Source organism: Scardinius erythrophthalmus, assembly GCF_964197995.2.
Source record: "Scardinius erythrophthalmus genome assembly, chromosome: 20".
Lineage (NCBI taxonomy): Eukaryota > Metazoa > Chordata > Actinopteri > Cypriniformes > Leuciscidae > Scardinius > Scardinius erythrophthalmus.
Genome location: NC_138240.1, coordinates 5,485,469 through 5,512,837, shown reverse-complemented (window position 1 = coordinate 5,512,837; position 27,369 = coordinate 5,485,469). Strand labels below are relative to the sequence as shown.

General features: G+C 36.9%; 1 protein-coding gene across 1 annotated transcript; it reads right to left on the bottom strand.

Annotated features, from left to right (window-relative positions):
* Positions 1 to 2,010: 2,010 nt before the first annotated feature.
* On the bottom strand, positions 2,011 to 26,292 carry bcap31 (B cell receptor associated protein 31). Its single transcript, XM_081349194.1, has 8 exons — positions 26,150 to 26,292; positions 24,914 to 25,022; positions 24,161 to 24,261; positions 23,155 to 23,299; positions 15,180 to 15,315; positions 8,489 to 8,618; positions 6,476 to 6,576; positions 2,011 to 3,982 (listed from the first exon to the last, which is right to left on the bottom strand). The coding sequence occupies exons 2-8, from the start codon at positions 25,003 to 25,005 to the stop codon at positions 3,944 to 3,946; spliced, it is 744 nt and encodes a 247-aa protein (XP_081205320.1). The 5' UTR covers positions 25,006 to 25,022; positions 26,150 to 26,292; the 3' UTR covers positions 2,011 to 3,943.
* Positions 26,293 to 27,369: the final 1,077 nt, after the last annotated feature.

Genomic DNA, 27,369 nt, shown 5'->3' with positions numbered 1-27,369 from the left:
CCTCCTGACTGCTCCGAGGTCTTAATAAATTGTGGCATTTCTTTGTTGTTTAGAGTCCAGTATTCCCGTAATACTTTTGTCTTTTGAGTTTAATGAATGTTCTTCTGCCCAAACAGATCTTTAAAGAATGATCATGCGACTTTTACGTACGGCAGGTGACCTGTGAATGCGAACAAACTGTTTCCATTGCAGATTTGCGAACTATTCCTTATAGCCTACGAATTGCCTGAAAAACCACCTCATGAGAGCGGAAAAATGTTTTTGCGATATATAGGAGTTTTTGCGAAATTGACCGTATTTTCCACTCGCAATTTCTATTTGCGCAATTTGAAGGGTAATGAAAACGCAGCTACTTAGAGTTTTGGTAATAAAAATATTTTCTTACTTTTTTTTTTTTTTTTTTTTTTAAATAAAGTGTTTGGGGTGCTGGAGGAGACTTTGCAAAGTACTGGACTCTTACATTGTCAATAAAATTTTTTTACCAAGTATTAATGCTATTTCCATCAAGAGGTGCAAACATTTTTGTTAAGATCTTGTATTTACAGAGTGCTGGATTCTTGCATTGTAAAGTCTCCTCCAGCACATCCCAAAGACTTTCAATGAGTTTAAGGTCTGGACTCAGAGATGCCAATTCATCTGTGAAAATGATTCTTCATGCTCCTCAGAATCTTGGCATTGTCATCCTGGAATACGGCCATGATGCGTCTTTCTATACATGATTGTTTAAGAAATGAAAAGCTACACACTCCATCAATAAGGTTTAGAAAAACTGTTGCCAAACATATGCTTAATAAGTCAATGATTGGATCATTGATTATGTTTCTAGTATGTTATATTTAAATCCCTGGCTTTTTGGCCAGGCGGTGTGTATGCCTAGTAAGAGCTTGAATAGCTGGTTTAGGAGTGTTTAACTGGAGCTGGAGCTGAACTCTGCAGGACAGTAGCCCTCCAGGAGCAGGATGGGACACCCCTGCTCTATACTGTACATATACTGAGCTCATTCAATTAACACATCCAACTCAAAAACAAACAGCCTATACGCAATATGTGTGTAAGTTTGCAATAACACAAATGTTATTGCTCAAGAAGTGTTCCTCCTCACTGGGTCTGAAGCACAGTTCACGACACTGATGAGACTTTGGCCCAGATTTTAGCTGTGGTATGTAGACAGAAATAGACCAAGCATTCATCTGTTTAATATCAACAGCTAAAATAATTACCCACCGAATACTGATGATAAGTGTGCCGGATCATAAGGAGGAAAAATCCTGCTGTACGAAATTCAGTCCGACCTCATTTCAATGCTGTGAATCATTTAGCAAAAGCCAAATGAATGATTTAACAACTCCAGCGAGAATACAATGTGAAAAGGCTAATTAATAAATCCCTTGTTGTAGGACTACAATACAGTTTATCAATAATTTAAGTGCATGTTATTAAATGAGCACCTTGATAAACATGTTAACTGTGCAAATGATGTTGGCATGCATAGATTGCTAATATCTCTATGATTTAATCTCTCTGTTTGAACACATGAACCTGTGGGTTAAGTCTTGCTTTTGGGGCTTACTAGAATGCTTGATTGTTCAAAAAAAAGTCACATATTTCACATTACAGCTCCTCTCTCCCCAATTTGCCTGAGGAAATAGCCCACAGCAAGCACATTTTCAGGAAACCCGTTTATTTTGAGTTTTGCTTGAGATTTAAAGGAATAGTCATTTACTCACCCGAGTAATGTCGTTTCAAACACGTCAATTAGTCGTTTTTTTTTTTTCCCAATGCGATCACAATGAATAAGGACTGAAGTTTTGACACAAAACTCCCATAAAACTTCTAATATTTCAAGTCTTCTGAAGTCATATGGTAGATGAGTGTGAAGAACGGAACGGGGAAAACAATCGAATCGTCAAAATTTCTCAATGAATCATTTGAATGATGACAGGTTTGATTGGCTTTATTAAAATAGTTCAAACAAACATTAAAAGTAATAAAAATAACTGCAGACTCAAGTCAAGATGAATGAAGTAGAATTTTTATTTGGTTTGGTTGATCAATATCCCAACTACAGCACATCACCAGAACACATAAATTCACAAATTTCGTAGTGAAGTGATGCAGATTGACATTACCGATGACATTTTCCTGAAGATTTCAAGGCAGATAACAGCATTACGCTATCAAAAGTACGCAACATGTTCCATGAAGGGCAAGTATTTATTGTCATTGCCAACACAACAGTGCATGTTTTTTTTTTTTTTTTGCAAGTCACAGTTAAAAACATAATATAAGAAAGAAGAAGCTACAATTAGGAATGCATATAAAGAAAGAGCCCATTTAACAGTATCATACAGTTCATTCATTTATTTACGGTTTGTTTTGAAAAAAAAAAAAAAAAAAAAAAAAAATCACACAATGGCAGCCAAAGCACGTGTGTAAAATGCACGATCTTCAGGTATACGCTTGACATTTTCACTGAACTGGGGCTCTGGTTAACTTTTCACTAATCTAACCGATCGTTGAGCGAATGAAATCGTAAACTAGTGCCATGGTAGCAGATGGCATTCCTCGTGCTCTTATGACTGGTAACAGTCCAGGAGGTCTTGACTATGAATTATCCGACACTTTGCCAGTGAGCCCGATGCCCTTTCCTCTGGGAGCCCAAAAAAGCACTAATGTTGTTCCCACAGATCCCTAATTTAACACGGCTATGATGTCATTCCGGTTGATTCCTTTTTCAGGTCACACTGCTCTAAGATTGCAAAGATATTTGCTTGCACACGCCAGACGAGACCCGAAGAAACCCAGGACGTCTGAACTGTAAACCAGAGCGAACGCGGTGACCTTTAGCGATGCCAAGCGTTGCCTGCATGTTAAATGCAAAACTACTGCGTGAAATAATATAAATGTGACATTTATATTATTTCAATACCTAGAAGACCAGAGATAGAGCGTGCCGTGTTTTGAAACACGATATCAGCTGGGGATGCTTTACTGTTCCTGCCAAAGTGGCATTCTTACCCACTGTAACAGCCCTGCCAGGCTCGTATCAGATTATACCGACTCAGTGGCCTCAAACCAGACAGGACTGGAAAGAAGCAGTTTACTCGTTCTGTTCTACAATAGCCCAGAAAAAAAGGAGCTATCCCACACCCAGGACAAAAAAAAACAACCAAAATATCTTCCTATAGCATAAAGCACGAGGCTCGTCGATCGTAAACTGGAGGGATTTTCTTTCTCAAGTGCATATTGGGTGTAAAGTGTTGTGTACCCTATAAATCAAAGATCTAAAATTAACCAAGACATGCATCTGTACTGAAACCAAATCTCCATATTCAAAGGAAAGATCGAAGCTTTCCCCCATATGGCAAGAAAAACTGTTCATTAAAATGCAGACAATTAAAGTTTGAAACCCAACACTTCTCATATTGAAACCATCTCAACTAGAATAACCAGTATAGTGTTTCTTGGTCCTTTTATAGAAACAAAGGGCCTCATTTATGAATCGCAAGCTGAATGCATTTGTGTAAACTGTAAAATCATGCTTATGTAAAACGGTGATTTGAATTCAACGTGACAATTTACGTAAGAGAGAAATTCACCCTGCTTGTGTTTCATGGATGAGGCTCAATGCACCTGACGTACAAACTGTGAAATCAAGAAATTAAATGTAATACTCATGTCAGCAGATTTTCAATTCTAAACTGACATTTTACAACCAAAACTTTGGAAATAAAAATGAAACACCAGAAGTTCACAGCAAAAAACCGAAAAGAAAAAAAGTGAATGAAAACCCTGCGCAGGCTTTAATGAATCACATGGAAAGCACATTAATGAAGAACGGAAGCCTGTTCTTACACAGCCAAAGGAGTGATGCGCAGCCCAGCTGAGCTGCTATCAGCCAATGAGGATGCAGGAAAGAGAGCGGGTGCACGATGGTCTTCCTTCAGTCTGACTTCTTGTCCTGTTGAGCATCACTTTTGGCCTGTGTTCAGAGACGGAGCAGAAAGAAGATGAACATCTCCAACTGACAGAGATTTGCATAATCCTGGAAGATTTGCCTGCTGGTTTTGGGTGGCTGACATGACAAGAAATCTCAGTAGTGTCATGAAATGTGTCATGCTATACTTTATTTTAGAACATTAGACTATACTTTATACAAAATGATGAAAATATAGTATAATATGATTAATCATTATACATGCAGGTTGTAAAAGTGTATTAATTGAGGAACTGCACAGAATATTTCTGAGTAAAAATTCACTGGTCACCACAAGACCTTTCAAAATTAAGGCAAAAGAGTTATTAAAAATGGTGAAAATCTCATTCAAATATATGCATTTCATTTTTCCAAATAAGAAACCAGATTTAAATTTCTTGAATAGTGAATTTTAAAGGCAAAGATTTTTAGTTAGCAAATATCATTTGTATCTTAATATTTTTTAACTCTCATACTTGTGAAAATTGTATTGTGGATTGAAAAATAAAATATTATATAATATTATAATATATATATATGAAAATGAGGAGATGGGTGTCTGAAATCAAGCACCTTGTTGCTGTTTGCTGAGCGTGTAACGGCCGTAACTGCAGCATGTGTTCATGTGTCACAGTCTCTTATGAGCAGCTGACTTATATGTAAACCAGAGAAGCCTGTCTATCAGACTCCCACCCTCGATGTCTCACATACACACACGGTCGTCACATTAATGTTTCCAGGAGTCGGCTGACAAGGGCAGACTTCAGGGAAATTGTTTGTATGTTTGTTTTTCACGCCGTGCCGGCTTCTGTGGCTATTTTCATTGAGAGAAAAATGTATGATAAAGCTTTATCAGATGGCCTTAAAAAACTTTATGCAGCGATTCCCTCGCTCGAGTGATTAAAGTGCGAGTAATCTTTTCTACCACAATCCACCACAGTGAAGCAGAACGCACCCAAACACACACACCCGCTTCAGCTGGAGAGGAGAACATGTGTAATTTACTTGCTTTGCAATATTTACTTGCAAATATATTTTGCTTAAAGATTATAGTTTATTAAGGTATTGATACATTGGTCCATATAAATGGTCAAAATGAGAAAGATTAAACATTCTTCCTTGTGTGCATTAGAGAATCTAATGTATTTCGGGTCTTGAAATGCAACTATGGTCCTATATGTGTGCTCATGTGTGAAAACTGACTCTCGACGTGTCATTTTAGTAACAGACTGATGACAGCATGTGTGAAATTTCTAACTTTACTAAATATACTGATATCAGTTTCTTTTAAACGGGTTTCAATGTAGCGTTCACACTCTACATGCTAACAGACGCCAACTGGACACGTGCCAGTGGAGCCACTGTACACTGCCTCGCAGTTGTGTGTGTGTGATACCTAAAATATCTCTGAGATTGCTTTTACCAAGACTATGGATTAAAGCATTACTGTAGCTCTTACGGTAGAGTTTTTTGTTAACACTATTTCCATGGTCAACTTTAGACGTTCTACTAACTATTAGTAACTTTGCAACTAGATGTCAACTAACTCTCATTTGAGTATTAGAAGACCGTCTGCTTGACATCTGCTTACGCTTTATTTTGATGCTGACGAGAAGTAACTTTGCAACTACATGTCAACTCATGTCAACTTTTGAACGCATCTTGCATCTTGTGAAGTGGGATTCAGTCTGCGATGTTTGTCTGCCATTCTTTAAATAGTGTTATACCTTTAAGCCCAGTAAAAACAGATGCCACAGTGGCTTTAGTGTTCACTAGCTGCATTATAATATGTGCTTTCAGCCAAAAAAAAGTTCAACTTTTCACTCCAAGTTAAACAGCTGGCATCTGGGCGGACTGGAAACAGAAGTACATTCAAAGTGGTTTGATAGATTTTATCAACTTCATCTGCATCAAGGCATAGATTTTATCAGTATGCGTCCTTGGAAATGATCCATGACCTTGCCTCAGAATGATCAGGAACAGGTTATTTGATCTGTTCTGATGATTTAGATTAAAAGATGACACTGCTAAGAAAAGTAGCTAGTTCCAAATAATAATGAGCTATCAACTTGGGCAACATTTTTTTAAACGTTAAGTTTTTTTTTTTTGTTATTTACTCACCCTCAAGTTTCCATAGTACTATGAAAAAAATACTATGAAAGTCAATGGGGCCCATCAGCTGTTCGGTTACAAAGAAATTCATACAAGTTTACAACATCTTTCAGTGAAATGGTTAATTGAAAATAACGGATTCACAGCAATAAATCAGACTTTAAACTCGATAGGTATTTATGCCAATGAGGTTCAGAAATAGAATAAATGATTAACCAGAGACAGGCCACGTCTAAACTCACATACTTGAGATGCTATTGGAATCATTAAGCTCTCTTCAGGTTACTTCAGGTTTCACTTCAGTTAGGATTCTGCCTAAGAAAGCTGCAGTCTTTGTAGAGTTATGATGGGAAAGATGTTAGAGGTGTGACATGCGTGAGCTCTGACCTGCAGTTTGGCGTGTTCCTCCAGCAGACGGTCGTACTCTGTTGTGAGGTTCTCGGCCTGCTTCTTCATGGCCTTCACATCACTGTCAGACTTCTGAAGAGCTGCACACACACGCAAACAGTGTAGAGAATCAGCAGAGAAAAATGTCTCCAGGTTACAGTAGCATCACAGAGTCAGACGTTTGACTTTCAGCAAGTCTGGTCCACTTTGCAGCTTATTCTGAGCAAACACTGCCCACTTAGATCAAAAGAGACCATGTGACAGACATACTGTACACTAGCATTCAAAAGACTGGGGTCAGTGAGCATTTTTTATGTTTTTGAAAGAAGTCTTTTATGCTCACCAAGGCTCATTTATTTGATCAAAAATACAGTAAAAACAGTATTATTGCAAAAAAAAAAAATAGTATTACAATTTAAAATAACTGTCACATGATCCTTCATGAATCATTCTAATATGCTGATTGGCTGCTCAAGAAACATTTTTTATTATTATCAATGTTGAAAAACAGTGCTGCTTAATATTTTTGTGGAAACCTTGATTGATTTTTATCAGGATTCTTTGATGGGTAGAAAGTTCTAGTTCAACAGCATTAATTTGAAATGGAAATCTTTTGTAACATTATAAAAGTCTTTACTGTCACATTTGATCAAATTAATGCATCCTTGATAAATACAATGATTAAATTTGTTTAAAACAATCTTACTGACTTGAATGGAAGTGTATAACACTATTAATTTTATTTACATGACATTTAAAAGGCAGGTTTATCTGAAATCTATTACTAAATTAATAAAATGACTTCATTGCAAGCTCACTGACAGCTTTGTGCACGAGATGACCCCCATCACCCTACGCAGAACTCGTTGGGAGGTCAGCAAAGGGTCATGAACCCCTAAGCACAGTCTAAATACAGTGTAGATGTGGAAGGAGGCATGGGAATCCAGCTTACTAGGCTCATTCCTCTGTGAGGAGGAGTCTTGTTCAGCTGCAGCCATCTTGTGTTGCTCACTGCAGGGTCACCAGAGGGGCCAAATGATTTTTCTAAACTCTGAATTATTTACATTTACTCTGTACCCACATCCCGGCAACATGAAATCAAAACAGAAGCCAACTATGCTACTGTTTGAGGTCAGTAAGATTTTTTTAAAGAAACTAATACTTTAATTCAGCAAAAGTGACAGTGAAGGTATTAATAATCTTATAAAAAATATATATATATTTAAAATAAATGCTTTGAACTTTCTATTCAAAGAATCCTGAAAAAAAGCATCAGTGGCCACAAAAATATTAAGCAGCACAACTGTTTTCAACATAGAAAATATTTTTCTTAAGCAGCAAATCAGCATATTAGAAAGATTTCAGAAGGATCATGTGAGGAGTAATGATGCTGAAAATTCAGCTGTGTCATAACAGGAATAAATTACATTTTAAAATATATTCAAATCAGTGATGAAAAATCGATTAAATCGCATCTAACATAAATATATATATGAAGAGTTCAGATGCAAAAGCCTCTAAGTGCCATCTGAAAATTTCTTCTAGAATGATCATTTTTATCAAGCTCGTATATTTAAGTTCAGTAATTTCACTTAAATGGCAATGAAAATTACCTATTAATTGTCATTTAAGTGAAATTACTGAACTTAAATATGCGAGCTTGATAAAAAAATGACCATTCTAGAAGAAATTTTCAGATGGCACTTAGAGGCTTTTGCATCCGAACTCTTCATATATATATATATATATATATATATATATATATATATATATATATATATATATATATATATATATATATATATATATATATATATATATATATATATATATATATATATATTGATACTAACAACCTCCATGAAGAAATGTGTTCATTTGCCAAAATTTAGGCCATTTATGCTCACCAAGCGACTTGATGCATTAATATAGAATTCTTTTTTTACATAATGTAAACGGCAGTGGGCTTAACAGAGCGGTTCAGTGACCGAGTGAATCAGAACCATTTAGTACCTTTCTTGGTTCCGTCGAGTTCATCCTTCAGTTTCCTGACCTCTTCTGTCAGATTTTTCTTATCCTCCTCCACGCCACCCTTGGCCTTCCCACCCACTTCAGGCACTTCAACGCCCGCTTGCCGCAGTTTCTGATGAAAAACAGTCAGTCTCTCTGTTAGTCATCTCATGTAATGATCAGCTGTTTCTCAAAAAATGTTGCCTGATAATATCAAGGGTGTAGATTATGTGATGAAACAGTTCATGTCAACACAAGGGGCTTTCACACCTTTTAAGGAACTAACCAACAGGGCGGTTCCCCGAGAACTAAAATGTTCTCTAGGGCCCTTTTCCTGGTTGCATTCACACCCACAGTAGGACCTCTGAAGCGACGCAACGCTGCGTTCACACCACAAGCGACAAAGGGACACGATACATTAATTTCAATGGAGAGTGGGTGATTTCCGGAGACACGAGCGACAGTGACCTTTGCCGACGGGATGGGGCGTGTCCGGCGACGCGACAAAGTTGAGATCTGTTTAACTTTATGCAAATGAAGAGTGACTTTCAGGAGTGACAACCAATAGGAGTGAAGTCAGTGGGGCGCGCATGATCCGTCACTCTTAAGTGCCGAGTCCGACCGAGGCAAGATGAATGAAAAGCTCATTTTAGCAGTCAGAAATTGTCCTATAATTTATGTCGCATACGGTGGTACTCGCCATGCTGACTCCGAGCCTGAATGGTTTCGTGAACCCAGATAGACCGGCATTTGCCGTTTGCTGCAGTTAAATAGCCGCGATGGCAAAGAGCACTCGCTGTTTTTGTTCATCTGTAATATTATGCATTTTATGTACTAATTCCATTTATATTTAGACTTTTCCTTCCAAAATGCTTGTTTGTAGCGGCAAGAAAACGTATTTGCTCTACAATATGGAGTACCATCCGTGAATGTCACTCACAAACATTACTAGGCAACCAGTAGTGGGAACGCCCGGCGACATGCAGCGAAGTCGCTTGTAGTGTGAACGCAGCTTAAGCCGCGATTGTTGTTGTGACTTTTATTTTGACGGCGCCGAGAACGCCAGAGCCTGAACACACAGCGCTCCCATTCTCAGTCTTCATTAGATTATGATCTGTTTAACAGTCCTGTCTAATACGTTATTAGATAGAACTATTATATAAAAGAAAGTAAACGGCTTATGAAAAAGTATTAGCGTTTTCCGTGTGGTCAATGGCCAATGTCACTAACTGGGCAGAAATACATAATGATGTTTTGCTTGGCCCCCTCAAAGTTGTGTTGGATTTTCTCCTTAGCATAAAGGTTGAGAGGTCCATCTATCATTTTCTTCCATGTTGGTAGAGTTAGGTCATGGAGTAAATAGGTTATAATCTGTATGTGTACACAGCTTTTTTTAAAAATGGTGCATGCCCGTTTCACGCGCGTTTGGCCAATCAGCGTACAGTCACGTTACTGGTAGTTCCTACTGTGCTGGGTTAGACCCTATTTTGAAGTGGTAGCTAATATAGTTCCCCCAAAAGCCGTCCCTAGAACTAAAATCGTTCCCAGTTCCTGCTGTGCGAACACACCAAAAACCGGGTACTTCCGCTATTAGTTCAAGGAACTATGAAAAGATTCCTCCTGTGCGAAATCCCCTATGTTTCATTTGGTAGTACATGGTATATTGTGCAATTTGTTATTGACTAAATTTCCAATGACCAAAATCAAGTTCCATCCTGCATTTTCAGGAAAGCAGGCCAAATAGTTGGCAAACCTGAAGTTGGTTTTCTGATGTTTTCAGATAAACACAAGGACAGGAATTTAGACTTGCAAAACATTTCACAGAAAACCCAATCATCTGTCCTGTAGGCTCAACTTTTAATAGGACAAATTATAGTTTCACAGGCCATAAGTTGCGGAGAGAACAAGTGCTCTTTTTTCCAGGGATTGCAATCAAGTTAAAATTAGGTTTATCAATGATCTCCATCTGTGTCATCATCTTAGGAGATTTAGTTAGAGAGTAACCATCATATGTTGACCTATGTTCACCTCTGACCTGTCAATTCCTGCTACAAACAGAAAACATTCTCTAGAAAGATTTTAGCCTGTAGACTCAAACACCAGAAAGCTACAGAATAAATGGTCTGATCAAATCAAACAACATAAGCAGTTAAATACAATAACCTCAAACAGCAAAATCGAATATAAATACTAGTAATAAAATAACTGTATGCTAATTATCTTCCAATAGTACACAACATCGTTTTTTGTAGAGCATGTGTGCTAAATGGTAGGCCATGGCTTCAATTATTTAGAGATTTTTCTTGTTTGTTTTCTTGGTTATTTTATTGATAGAGCCAGTAGGTTCTAAACTTTAACAATAGTGGCCAGCATACTGTGCAGTGCACACTTAAATACTATTTTTATTTAAACAGTGAAAGAGTATGCAATATGCAAATGTATCACATGACCTCACCACTTCGCATGTTTAATTTTATCTCATACAAAAAGTAAGGAAAAAAGGAAATCACAGCAGATATTCTGGTTTACAGTGGAAATCAGTTGGAAAAGGTCAAGATGAGTGCACTGCATTGTGGGATACAGCCACGTGTCATATACTGCACATTTTGACCAAAAATAGCAAGTCCCGAGACCAAGATGTCGTCAATATTTCTGTTTTCCAAGAAAGAAGTGTAAATGCTAAATGTAGACTGCGTAAACCCAGCCTGATCTGCCGGTGATTTGATTTTGCCCTGCAGCTCAGGCTGGAAACCTGTACATTTATCTCTGCTGCTTCCATTACAAATTTGTGGGAACCAAATCACAAACTGGCTATATCCACTTGGCGCGCGATTGGCAGGTTTAATCCAATCCAATTCCAGAGCAGGTACGGCTCTTTCCAATTCCTTTTAACCTCTCGATGATGCTCAATGGCTTCTTTTTAGCAAACAAATCGCTCGAGTGGGTGTAAATACCACTAACTTTCATGTTTGTTTTTTGCATAACCTGCAAAAAAAAAAAAAATCAATCGATACCATTGCTGTTTCTGCAAACCGCTGATCAACACGTTTGGTTACACATTTCCTGCCTGGAGTTTTCATTGAAATTTTGATTTCAAGAGGTCAATAATAAACTTACAGACATGCTGTACTCTTGTTCCGCTTAAAAATTAACACATAATGCCATGAGGAGCATTCTTGTAGTACTGTTAATGTAATGAAAGTTTCTCATATGTGAAATGAGTCTCTGTACATGTTCCACAAACCATTAAAACCTGACAGAGTGAATATTTAATGCTAAACCGCTCAAGTTTTGCAACCCAAGGCACGTGGACATTCTGAAATGACCCCTTGTAAAGTGAGCTGGAGAAGGGTACAAACCCAAGGGAGTGTTTTAAATCACGTCGCACAGGAGAAAGTTGTTTTCTGGCCCCTGGGAACAACTAAATCTGGGTCAGATGTATTTGAAGACGTTTCCGAAGACGTGGGTCAGTCCATAGTAACGTGATTTTCAGGCAAAAACATCCTTCACATAAAAAAAAAAAAAATCAGTTTAAAGACATTCATAGACAACCTAGGAAGTTGAGGAAGGTCTAATTTTTTAAGTTTCGTTACAAGCTGTTCAAAATATACAGCGCCCTTAAAACCTTGATTAACATAAGTGGATTTGCTAAAAAGTAAAGTGCATAAAGTGTAGAATATGATCCATTCCAACCGCCACACCCTCATAAAAATGATCAGTGCTTTATTACCGAAGGAGTCGTCTTGGCTAATTGCATTATGAATTATTAAAAAACTATTTCACGTAACTAATAGCTGCAATATAACTTAATTTTATGAAACAGAATCATGCAAATTTCATGATCTTATTCTCACTTGATTAAATGTGAGAGTGCTTTAACACCTGCTTGGGGACAGTGATGGAGGATGGATTGACCCAGCAGAGATCAGAGATCAATACAGGACCAATACTGGTTCTTTTGACCTTTGCGTCAAACAATAATAACCGCAGCAAAATGGATCACAGAGGCCGGTCAGGTCATCTCACCCTGTTCAAGGACACGCATACAGCCCAGACGCTTCGAAAACACAATGAGATTTACAGGCCTCATTCTACTAGAGTCAAACTTCATTTACTAAATTGAAATATTTCACCATCTGTCATTCAGTATGGCTTGTGCTCTTGTTTATGGTGTTATAACATTTGACAGATGTAAATTATGGTAGTATGCGTATGTCCATGTGTCTGATAACCCACGTGTCCATGCTTCTGCATGCAAAGATCAAAGCGGTGACCTACTGCACGTCAGCACTGTAATTGAGCCACGCGGTGCTAATCTATCCCAGCATTCTCCACGCTCAGGCATACATACTAACAAACTACATGTGCTAAAGCCAATAATGCAGCATGTGATTACTGTATCTAGGGCTTTAATAACTAACTAGACATGCATATCCAGGAAATAGCAGTGTTTGCAAATGGCATACCACATTCGAGCTGTTTTGCCATTGTTATGACAGTCAGTGCATTTATTTGTTTCTCTTGGCTACAATAATCAAAAGGCAAGGACATAGTGAAGTGTAAAAGTGGCTAAATATATGCAAGGAGGACCAGATCAATGCAGATGAAATATTAGAACTTAAAAAATATTAAACAATAATTAGAAATGACTTGACTTAACCAACTGAAATAAAGCTTAGGTTGAAGTACTAAAACTGAAATAAATATTAAAGCTACATAGAAATATTTTTTAAAAACCAAAAAACTACTAAAAATGACAAAAGCAAATAACAAATTTACTAAAACAAAATGAAATAAAATAGAAATAAAAAATATATATAAATGCTAATTTAAAATATTAATAAATACTATAATAGCACATAAATAATACAACTAATAATAATAATTGAATGCATTAAACATGAAAATGCCACGAGATAACTAGACTCTGCTGAGAAATGTAACGCTGTTCATTTTTGTTTTTAAATTATACTAGTTAGTGTATTAACTTTGGCATTCCTAAAACTTTAAAACTAAAAATAAATAAAAACTAAAAAAAAAAAAAAAAAATCAACAAATTAAAAGAAAACCTAAACTAATAAATATAGAGAAAACTAAACTAAAAAAAACTGGAAATAAAACAGAAATAATAATTCAATTAATAATTCAAATCTATAATAACACTCAAACGTGCCATGAAGGCTAATGGTAAATTTTACTTTTAAGTCTAACACTTACAAATCTACTTATTGCAGAATATGCAATACTGTAATTGTCTACCAAACAAAGCGTGAACTGAGCCAGTTAACCAATTCAGGCTAAATTACCAACAGAATCTTAATACTCAGGGTTAAGAGATTGAGAACAAACCCTTACCAGAATGCTCAAGAAATATTAATATAGTATAATATTAACATATAATTAATATAAGAATGATTAGTTATTGAAATGCAGCCATGACAAAGTTTGATGATGTCAAAGCTGCCTCGAGCAAATGAGTGTCATCGGAGTGTCCTGTTTTATGTGGGGTCTGAACGTCATATATATATATTCTCTACCCTGAAGGCACAGAATATCACTCACCACTTTCTCTTTCCACTGAATCCGAAAAGGCCTGCCAATGTGGAAGTGATCTAATGAACTATGGTTCCCCTCTACATTGTTTGTGCTGCTGGTTATTTTACAGATGTTAACTATACAAATTGGTTGGCAGCTCCCTTGAATTTCCCTGGAAGTCCGTCAGACGCAAATGAGTTTAAGTGCCTCAAGAGCACAACGGTGAAAGCTCATCGTCACCTATAACCTTTCAGCTACCAACCACTAAACCAAACCTTTGGAAAACTCACCCTACTTAAAGATGTTATCAACTACGACTTTGTATATATATATATATATATATATATACATATACACACTATTTATTATATTTCCTAAATAGATTCCTACTCAACTGTCTAAAAATTAACATTGTAACTTTTAAAATATTTTTATAACATCTATTCTGACCATAAATACATAGAGGTAAATACACTGTTATTTAAAAATGTTGGGTCAGAAATTAATACTTTACTTCATGGACACATTTAAAAAATCAGCTCAAGATTTGCCACCATAGGAATAAATTATATTTTAAAATATATTAAAATGCAGAAATCAGTTATTTGAAATTCTAATTCTAATTCTAGACAATGTGAAACTCTGCCATCTAGAGGTAAAGTGCAAAGTCTGCAGCACTATGATATAGAGTAGACAGTTTGTCTGAGGACTGAGAGATGGATAACACCTAACAAACCGGGATGACTCATGAGAGCATCAAATCATTTCTAATGAAGTGCATGTGGAATTTTAAATAAAGCACAAACAGATTAGCAGTCACAAACAATTAATCTCAAAATTACAATTCTGTCATCATGTAGTCACTCACTTCATTGTTTCTTTTTTGAATTGAGGGACTAGAGTAGCTTACCAAATACTTTTGTGTTAGTCATAGACATTTAGTCATAGACAACCACATGAGGATGAGTAAACAATAACAGAATTTTTATTTTTGGGTGAACGGTTCCTTTATATAGCACATTCATCCTGGCCACACTCCTGTAGTTACACCATTGGTCATTAACCAGGTACCAGGTAAAAGTTACCACACCTTGGAAGCCTTTGGGGGTCATGAAAAAGCTTTAGTGGACCGGCACTGCCTTACACAACTCTCTCTCACCTCCTGCAGTTTCTCATTTTCCTCCATGTACTTCTTCGCAGCATCGTTTGCTCCCTCCGCCTGCTTTTTAAAGGCTTCATTAGAGGCCATCAGTGTAGCCTGCTGAGACAGCAGTGTGGCCAGACGTCTCAACAGCCTGGAGGGAAAACAACAACATCAACTCAGACACAAGTGGATTTACTAAACAGTCATTGTGTATATGATCATTACGGCTCACCGCAGAAGCCTACACTGCATTGTACTGACACAGATTTTGGCATAATTAGTAGTGCTTGCAGAAGCAAGAATCTCTATTACTATTATTTGAACAAACCCCCAAATCTAAACATTGAACTTCATTGTGTAACTCGTCCCACACATTTGTGCTTGGACATGAATGATTCTCTAAGATTTGTGGCTTGTTTGGCATAATTTTCAAATGAAATCCCAGATATGGACCGTCGCCATATGTAGAGACTAGAATATCATACAGATTTAGGGCTGAGTGCTTCCTTTTGACCACAGAGCAACTACCCAAAAGGCCCTATCAACAGCATAGCAATCCTTTGGTTTACCAGTACTACTTTCCCCTGGTTTCCCAGAGAAGTCTTAAAACTAGTCCCAGATTAAAATGCATGTTTGAGCTGTTTTAACTGAAAGCAATTTGCACTGATATATCTTAAAATATCTCAGTGCCATTGTTTTGTTTCATGATGCACATCAGTAATGCTTTTTTTTTTCTAAGGCATGTTTATGAAAGCTGCTTAAATGCCCTAATTGAACTAAGGCCTAATCCTGGATTAATCTGAGCCCTGTCTGTGAAACCAGACCTTTATGTTATTAAACATGGGTTAAATTTTAAACACTCTATAACATTCTTATAAGGCATTTCTTGCAGAACATTTATATAGAATTTACTTCAGATTATATACATAATCTGTATATATATATATATATATATATATATATATATATATATATATATATATATATATATATATATATATATATATTAGGGTGCATCAAAAAACACAATTCTTGAATTTTGATATGGCTGGGTGCTAAAAATGTTCCAATATATGTAGAAACAACACATGCAAAATATTTTTCCAGTACATGATGATTTAGGGGTGCCACCGCACATCTGGTTTCGTTGGATAAAGTGCTTAACAGTGCTCAATGGTCACAATGGAGATCTGAGGTAAACAATACTACAGCTCAAGAAAACTGAGATTATCTTTCTGTTTGAGGTGATCTTTCTGTGTTGGGTATGTATTATTACATAATTATCTGTAATTTTGTCTTTGTATACTTATTTATCATAAGTCATTTAAGTCATATTTATAGGTATTTGGTGCTCATTACATCTAGCTAACGTTAGCTAGCAACAGTTTGCTAACCACAGTTAGCTATCTATGTTAGCTAAACTATTAAGCTTAACATCAACAGTATTCTAGAGTGGACAATGACATATTCGGAGTATACAGTGGGGAGAACATGTATTTGATACACTGGCGATTATGCAGGTTTTCCCACTTACAAAGCATGTAGAGGTCTGTAATTTTTATCATAGGTACACTTCAACTGTGAGAGAAGGAATCTAAAACAAAAATTCAGAACCTGTATAAAAGACACCCATCCACACACTCAATCAAACAGACTCCAACCTCTCCACAATGGCCAAGACCAGAGAGCTGTGTAAGGACATCAGGGATAAAATTGTAGACCTGCACAAGGCTGGGATGCTAGGCTGGGCGCAATTATTAGAAAATGGAATAAGTTCTAGGTGACGGTCAATCTCCCTCGGTCTGGGGCACCATGCAAGATCTCACCTCGTGGGGCATCAATGATCATGAGGAAGGTGAGGGATCAGCCCAGAACTACACGGCAGGACCTGGTCAATGACCTGAAGAGAGCTGGGACCACAGTCTCAAAGAAAACCATTAGTAACACACTACGCCGTCATGGATTAAAATCCTGCAGCGCACACAAGGTCCCCCTGCTCAAGCCAGCGCATGTCCAGGCCCATCTGAAGTTTGTCAATGACCATCTGGATGATCCAGAGGAGGAATGGGAGAAGGTCATGTGGTCTGATGAGAGAGAAATAGAGCTTTTTGGTCTAAACTCCACTCGCTGTGTTTGGAGGAAGAAGAAGGATGAGTACAACCCCAAGAACACCATCCCAACCGTGAAGCATGGAGGTGGAAACATCATTCTTTGGGGATGCTTTTCTGCAAAGGGGACAGGACGACTGCACCGTATTGAGGGGAGGATGGATGGGGCCATGTATCGCGATATCTTGGTCAACAACCTCCTTCCCTCAGTAAGAGCATTGAAGATTGGCCGAAACACACAGCCAGGGCAACTAAGGAGTGGCTCCGTAGGAAGCATCTCAAGGTCCTGGAGTGGCCAAGCCAGCCTCCAGACCTGAACCCAATACAAAATGTTTGGAGGGAGCTGAAAGTCTGTATTGCCCAACGACAGCCCCGATACCTGAAGGATCTGGAGAAGGTCTGTATGGAGGAGTGGGACAAAATTCCTGCAGTGTGTGCAAACCTGGTCAAGAACTACAGGAAACGCATGATCTCTGTAATTGCAAACAAAGGTTTCTGTACCAAAGTTCTGCTTTTCTGATGTATCAAATACTTATGTCATGCAATAAAATGCAAATTAATTACTTAAAAATCATACAATGTGATTTTCTGGATTTCTGTTTTAGATTCCATCACTCACAGTTGAAGAGTACCTATGATAAAAATTACAGACTTCTACATGCTTTGTAAGTGGGAAAACCTGATAAATCTGAAGTGTATCAAATACTTGTTCTCCCCACTGTAGATGTCTCATGTGTATTGAGAGTAGCATTGTAATTGTTACAGTAAATTAACAGGGTAATGCCACGTGAACATGTCCCATTGACCTCCATTCATTTTGTCTATAGGAAAAATGAATGGAGAATCTTGAAAGTTGAATTCTGAGAAATGCCCAAGTTGCCCAAAGGGTTCAAACAAACAACTTTTACTTTGATAACCCTATAGAACATGTTACTGTATAAAAGTTCACTGTACTCAACATCTCCAGGTCAACCTTTTGGCAATTAGACTAAAAATTGCACATTTTTTGAAATTTCGCCAAAGTTCATGTGTTAGGTGGCACCCCTAAATCTCAATGGAATTCCTCAAAACTTTGCAAAAGTCATTTTTATGTTAATTGGAACAAAATGCAATGCAAGCCAAATTGATATTTTGAAATTAAAATTTCCCATTCAAATTTGATGCACCCTAATATATATATATATATATATATATATATATATATATATATATATATATATATATATATATATATATATATATATATATATATATATATATATATATATATATATATATATATATATATATATATATATATATATATATATATATATATATAAAAAATCTAACCTTTCATTGAAGTAAAAGAATTCAAAGTGGGGGGAAATCACATTAGACATTATGAAATAATTGTTTTTCTCCAAAACATGTTATTGTATATGTATACTGAATTTCAGAGTATGAGTACTTTGGCACAAACATAACTTCATTTGAATAACATATGGCTCATTTCAACATGCAAATCTAAAAGGGAGGAGTCGATGCTGAGCGTAGACGCCCATATGACATTTCTATGGACTGCAGGAATAACATCGGTCCACTTCAGGACAAATGGTCAATCCAAAATCAGAGATTGGGTTACTAATCATCATTCCTGAGGCATGAAACACTTCTTGTCCAAGCACAACACTTCTAGGAAACATTAATGTTCATTAATCACTGCCGGCTGGCAGCACGACAAAAAAATTGGGTCCCACTTTATATTAGGTGTCTTTAACTACCATGTACTCACATTTAAACTAATCATTTGATACAATGCACTTATTGTGTACATACGTGATTTTACATTGTACTCATATTTACAAAATATTCCTACATGTAATTATAGCAGTAATTAATTTCTCTATAATTACACTGTTGACCCTTCCCTTATACCTTAACCATACCACCAAACCTGTCCCTAACCTTACCCGTATCCCACCTCAATAGCAGAAAAAGTGTTTCACAATACAACATGAACACAAAAAGTACATAGTACTTTTTTGTTGTTGTTGATTAAGTACATAGTTGTTAAGGACTACTATGTACTCAATTCAAAATCAAAATTACATAAACAAATTCATCACTACCACTTGACCATAGTCAAATATCAAATGGTTTTTGCCAACCTAAAGCCAGAGTACACATTTTGGCAATTGTCCTCTCCTCATCTAACACGGTCAGTCTTCTAAAATTACAATTTCATAAAACCAGATGAGCTGAGAGATGCAGGCTGACGACATCTGAACCGTGTGCTTGAATGCAGAGGCTAAAGGCATGCGGCATGCAATGCATTCATGTCAATGTCCACATGTGTAAAAGGGTTCAAGGTTTTGTTAAAGGCTGTTGTGACCATAATGCAGATTGGTATAACCATGGACAGCCTCAACTTGCATAAATGCGAGAGAAGCCCACACCTTGGTCAAATGCTCTGTATGAGGTAACGAGGTGATCTGAGGTGACCTGCATTCACTTTAACCTATTCTGTGCTTTAAACATTTTTATTGGCCAAATATGAGGCATATAGGTAATCCCTCAGTGTACATGCTTATACAGTACAGACATGTTAACTCAAATGCAAACAAAACAAGTATAAATAATATTTAATTTCTCATATGGTGGTGCGAGGACAATAACCTAATCCTCAATACATCTAAGACCAAAGAGTCAAGTCAAGTTAAGTCATCTTCATTTATATAGCGCTTTTAACAATGTAGATTGTTCCAAAGTGGCTTTACATTGATAATAGGAAATTAAAGTAACAGAGATTGTTTTGGCTTTATAGCAGCTCTAGAATAAAGTTATTATCCAGCTAAAGTTAGTCTGATTGATTCACTTCCGTCGCAACGACCATTAGTTATTAACTTGGGGGCCGCTAACACGACACCGTTTTAACAGAAAACTCAAGTTCTTTCTGCGCAAACTTCAAAAACGCGAACCAGTGAGAATGCCGATGGCGTGCACATGAACATTACGAGTTCAGTCTATAGGTATGTGCGAGATGATAGTGGACTTTAGAAAGAAGGCAGACAAGGCAGCACCTTCCCCTCTCCATCAATGATCAGGTTGTTGAGAGGGTCTCCTTCTGCTTCTTGGGCACCACCATACACCAGTCCCTCTCATGGGACCTGAACATCAGTCTCATTATAGGACAAAGCCCATCAGAGACTTTTTCCTCAGTCAGTTAAGAAAATTTGGGGTTAGCCAGAAAGGCATGGCTCATTTCTACCGAGCTGTCATAGAAAGCGCGCTGACCAGTCAGGATGAGCAACAGCTAGAGAAAGTAGTGCACAGAGCCTCCAAGATCATCGGCTGCAGTCTGCCTACCATAGCCTCACACTACGACACTAGAATTATCAGGAAGGCGAGAAACATCACCACCAAAAAACATCACCTGTTCACTCTTCTGCCATGAGGGAAGAGGTACAGAAGCATCATCAGCAGAACATCACGCTTCAGAGATAGCACCTATCTCCAAGCCATACAATACTTAAACATGGCCTAACGTTTGAACGTTTAATTTAAGTTTATATGAACTAGCGGGACTAGGAAATGTGTGGCGCCTACTGAATCATAACACGCCTGAATCACATGTCAAACTGTCATACGCTGCTTCAATCACCTTTGTGGCATCTGCGCGTTTGCTGCCAAGGATGAAGGTCCATTTTGTAACAGGAGTCATGGCCTTTCGGCCAGTGAGAATGCAATGAACACTGGCTAAATATAATACCCGTCACCAGTTGCTTGATCACATGTCCTGCAGCTGTCCGTGTGATTACGAAAACGACACTCAAGCCCAGCAGTCAGGGGAAGTAGTATCGCTAATGGATGTAGTAGTCATCCAGCAGGATATAAATAACATGCCATTCAGAGAAAATATGGTGAAACCCCTGTAAGGAAAAACTATGCGGAGCTGGCAGACACTTAAACGTTGCGTATAGTGCACAACAACGAACCGGCCAATTGGGCTGCGAGAAGTTCAGTACCCATGGATGAGGTTTGTGAACGGAAACAGTGTGGGGGACCCCTAACCGGATCAGCATAAGATTCTTTCCATGTCTACTGTAATATAGCGACATATTCTGCTCTCTGTCTGCCTCACACGTACACAACTCATTCACCTTTCATGACTATAAATAAAGACACTGTCTCCAACAAGGTGGAGATGCAAGATAAATCTGTGCTAGTAAAATTAGTAAGCTTGAACTATAGCAAACGTACAGAAAACATACAAAATAATATCCAATTTTTTTCACACACTTAATGTGTATCACTTTATATGACCTTTTCCAGTTGGCACTGGTGCTAATCTTGACATTGTGACTAACATCTTGCATGGAGCATAAGCAGTTTCTCATGTCTCTTAACTAACTTTAAGGGGGTCATTAAATGCATTATCAGATCTTTATAATATGTTTCTATAGGTTAGCTTATGAAGTTTGCTAAGTTTTTTTGCATCAATACGCCTTAATATTTGTGAAAATTAAATTTTTCACTCATAAACACTTCATTTCAAGGGGCATTAAATCTTTCAGAAATGCAAGTAAACGGCCACTGCTGTGATTGGCCAACTTAATTGCACTGTATCTACGCCCACCTCCACAAAATGTGTCATGTATTTTGACTTTAATAGAGCGGTAATTGTTAGGCTATATATAGGCTATATAAATAAATAATAGTTAGGCTATAAACAAACTACACTACGGTCACATGACTTCAACGTCATCCTCACTAAGCTTTTTCACTCTTTATTTTTCGCTGAAAGTTGAGATAGAGTCGTTTTTTAAGAGCGTGATTATAAACACGTGACTGTGAAAGTGGACTAATGAGTAGATGAGTTTTCCTGTTCGGCATGATGACGTTCACTGTCCTCGACAACCTCTATTACCGCCTTTTTCACAACCCGTTTTAAGGATTTAAAAAAAATTACGAGTGGGGTGTTACTAATGCATTTTATTTCGTAGAATAAAGCGTGAAAATATCTCCAGCTAGTGTTAACCACAGACATTATGTCAAGACATTGACTTTGGGTTGATGGAACCGGAAGTTTCTGGGTTTTAGGATTCCTGTAACACTCCATTATATACTACATAGTTGTGGATCATGTTTAAAAAAAAAAAGTCTTGTGAGGATTCTATATACTTTTTAATATCAAATATGCACATGGTTACTAATTTGCATATTTTAAATTATAAACATGCCTGGTTTATTATTAAGTTTAGATACTTTTCAACACTATAACCTTGATACTATTTGAACTGAATATCACTGATAAACATTCTAACTGAACATTATTTGATTTGACGCAAGTAATCGATGTGTCTTGAATGTCCTTGAGTCAGTGAATGGTCTCATTTAGAGACAGATGAGGTCAGCAGTGCTGGGCTTGGCTACACTGACAGGGGAGAAACATTTGGCAAGTTCAGGACAAAACCTACTGAAAGCAACCAGTAGTTGCACACCCAGGGTCCTAAATTAACACTCATGAAAAGGTGTTTGGTGAGTAAATACATTATTGGCCAGCTGGCTGGTAACTTTAGTAGGCACTGTAACATAACACAGTCAAAATCAAACAACTTGTACATCTTTTTTGAATATTCTGGCACAGAACGTGGAGAACCCAATGACCCTGTTCTGAAAGGGTGAGGTTCTGTTTAAAAGCTTGTCCAGAAAATCTGTTGAGAGCCATCAACTAAAATGAAGTCAGGCCGTGTAACTGATCGTGTTCAGAAAACCAGTGCCAAAGCGAGACATGGTGTACATGTTAAGGTGGGTAAAATACAGAAGCGGTAGAGACCTGCTGGAGCCAGTGTCACAGAAAATGAAACAAACATGGCAAGAGAGAGAGAAAAAACACTCACAAACACAGGAGAAGAGCGAAGCCGGCGATGTATTCGTTCCTCTGGGCCCTGAACAGCTTCATGTGGATGTGCTCGATGGCCACAGGGTTGTTGCTCAGATCCACTTTCTCTGACACACTGTATTTTCTCACTTCTCTAAATGCATCTGTAGAGTCAGAAACACAAACTTTGGTTTCTATTTTTCATTCATAAATCTAGTTCATTCCATGCAAACGTCAAAGAGAGAATTTGCACAAATTTAATGTTTGTAGTGCGGTCAAAATTTACACTTTAAATGTTTTATTTAACCTATTGCATATACTGAGTTCAAAAAATTGCCAACTATATATTTTTATGTTTCTGAAAGTAGTCTCTTATGCTCACCAAGGCTGCATTAATTTAATAAAAAAATATTTTACAATATTATTACAATTTATAATAACCATTTTCTATTTGAATATATTTTGAAATGTAATTTATTCCTGTGATGTCAAAGCTGAATTTTCAGCATCATTACTCCAATCTTCAGTGATCCTTCAGAAACCATTATAAAACATCTCAACATTTCTTATTATTATTGTTATTTGTTAATCTTGAAAACAGTTGTGTGTGTATAAATATAACTTACTTTTGAACAGTAGTGCATGTTAATCATCTGTTATGACTAACTTTTTCATACTTTTCACATTTTCAAATACTTTTTCATATAATTTGTATATAATGTGTATAATGTACCCCTGCGAAGCTGCTGAATACTAAATAAGCATTAATATGTAATTGCAGACAGTCATATGCTAATGAGCGCATTATGGCATGAATACAGCAATTATTTCTGAATGACTCGCTTTTGCAACTTAGTTGTAACAAATGGTCTGTGTGTGGACTGGAGACGGCGTGAATAGTATTTTTAATGATATATCCTCTTTAACATCATACTGACTTCATTGCCGTGTGTGTACATTTATGCAGTTAAGTTTGAAGAAGACTGCTTAATGGGAACGATGCGGTAAGGTGTGTTCAAGCTCACCTACGAGCAGAAAGACAAGGATACAAATGATGACGATGAAGGCAGTGTTTCCATATGTCGTTATGACAGAGACCAGTCGAGACTTGAAAAATTTGCTCCATCTACAAAGGCAACGACAGAGATAAAACCTTAATAAACAGAGGGCAAAAAGGCACATAAGATAACACTGATCTTTCTCAACAAGTCCAAAGAACATCATAAGGTTTACATTTTTGCAACACACTTAAAAGGGAGCACCAACAAATGTCTTCTGTGCGACTCCTCAAAAAGACAAAAATAAATGCTTCTCAAAAGTGTTTCTTTGTGATTCAAGGAACATGTTTACCAAGTGCCCCAACCTAACAACCTTTGAAATGTTTGGAAGATCATGTGAATGCTCTCAGATTAAGAAATAACTCCCTCACAAGACCTTTTTTAAATAAAAGCATTGCACAGAATTTAATTATCCTGGTAGTGCCGAAATCAAAAACATCCCAAATCAAAAACTAAATGCTCAGAGTAGCAATTCATTTTAGGGCTTTAGCACAAAAACATTATTTCGCAACAAATGGACACATTACAGTACTGGCAATACTCTTTTAGGCTAAAGATCAAAAGATCTTTCCTGGAAATAGGCCAGTGTTGAAGAAAACTAGTGTGAGAGAAGAAAATGGATCAGAAGTGAAAGTTTTCAGAACCTGACGGCTATCAGATGTTATTAAGATTACTACGATAACTATGTGGACATGCATTTCATTAACACATGAAACTCACCGTTTTGGGGAGATGAACGGGACGCATAGTAGTAGTATCGCAAATACCTCGGCGTATAGAAACGTAGCCACGGCTGTCCATTGAAGACTCATGACGGCTACCTGCAAGTCTGTGAGGACATATCAGAAGTGATCAGTCTATCTGATTAAATGGACATCAATTACCAGGCCCTGTGAACTTAATTTAGCATAAAGCATGTGACAGGCACAAGATTTGGGAAACTATCCCCCAGTTTCACAGAAAAGGCTAAACTAGTCCCAGATTAAAATGCATGTTTGAGCTGTCTTAACTGAAAGCAACTTGCACTGATAAATCTCAGTAAAAAAATCTCACTGATAAAAAAGTCAGTGCCATTGTTTTGTCTCAAGATGCACATCAGTAATGTTTTTTTCTAAGGTATGACTATGAAAAGCTACTTAAATGCCATAAATGAAATAAGGTCTAATCCTGGTTTAGTCTAAGCCCTGTCTGTGAAACCAGGCCTATATGTACTACGTCTGAACGCAATCCTTGGAGTATATTAAACTCATATTATTTTATTATCATGAAAAAAAAAGTAGACACTCAAGACCTCAGGTGATGCTCATCAAATCATCAAGTGATACAACAGCACCATCTTATGTCTACAACAGAGAACCCCAGACACAAGATGAGACCATCTGAGGTCTTTACTGATTGAGACATGATCAAAAACCAATGAATGTCAAATACAAGGAAAAACTTCCTGGGTTTTGTAGTAAATCATCCAAATTCACTCCTGCTCTTGCTCACAGAGAGCAGGTTCGCTCATTAAACAGAAGAAAACTAGCCAGACCAGGTATATTTATCTAATAATTAATAATAGATTATAATTTAAAGGCAGAAAATAAAAATTTCACACCTAAATTGTTTTATAATCAAGGGAGAATTAAACATTTATTGACAGATCTTACCAATTTTAACATTTACGAATTACTAATGTATTTAGTCAATAACTATTTAGACTGACTGCAAATGAGGAAAAAATAAGACGTTATACTACTAGATAAAAATAGAAATATATCGGTAAAAAAAAAAGTGTGAATAGTAGGGATACATATGTCAACAAACTTACATACATAAACATGTCTCTGACAGAGCAGTACAAGATATCAGAAAATCCGCTGTTATTTTGAGGTACACACACAATTATTCGCATTCATAAGAGCTCTGATTTGAATTAAGATAAATTAAATAAATAGCTGTATTAGAACTTACAGAATGTGAAGTAAAATCAGTAATATTCGCAGAAAGGCCTACAGGAATCTGTCAAAACTTCTGCTGCACCCTGACTCCACTTCACACTAATGTACTTCCGGTATACGTGCCAACTCACTCTACGGCATGACTCAACTTCCTGTGTCGAAGCCGGGAAAATGCTAGTGTAAAAGTCTCTGTACAATAAAATATAATAATAATATAATAATCATTTTTAGACAATTGGGTAGGAATATATTTAGGAAATATATATTTTTTTCTCTTCCTTTTTTAAAAATAAAGTGTTATAACAAATCAATTTCAAAAAGTCGTTTAATTCACTCAAATGCTCTCTTTAAAATGTAAACTGTTCTGTTGAAAAATTACACCTTAATCGAGGAATTCTTGCCAGATTCAAAGATCATATCAGGTGATAAATGTGGGGAAAATTAGACCAGGGATTTTGGGGTTAAACCCACTCAAGCTAACAATATTATAACATAATTTTGTATTAATATCAACAAGGCAAATCACATTCAAAACCATGTTTATTCCAAACACAAATACAACAATAATATTGATTAATCTTCTGAAATGATTAAACATTTAGTGTAGTTTTAGGTCCCCACACTTGGACTGTGAAATGATAAGGCAATTGTATGTTTACAAGGTTGAAATATTCCCACTGCAATTCAGTCACACTTTACTGCTGCTCAGCCAATAATAATAAAAAATAATCTAGAATAGATATTTTAAAACAAAACTTGTACAGCACGGTGATATGCACACACACAATATGTTTAGATCAGAAATGCATTTTTTGTACTCTAAAGAGGTGAACTAAAGTTAATTGGCATATATATAACATGATAATACGACATGAAATAGAGTTTCTGAAGTGCACTGTGGAGAAAGAACATTTTGCTTGATTATTTAAAGTATATTTGAAACTCTTCACACATAGCACAGCTGAAATGTTAAAGGCACTATAACACAAAGCAGAGCTGCCATGACACTTTTCACACTCTCACGCCACACATCCATTTCCTCACGCAGAGATAAACCGAGCTGAAGACACTGACACCGACAGACGAGACGTTCCTTTTCATATTATGAAACTAATTCTCAGCTCTCAAATTCTGTCAATTTTATTACGAAATTCAAACAATAAATACCGCTTTGGCGCTTTTAAATGACAGCTCACTATAGCGCCTCAGTTCAAGCGGCACGTGAACCGATCA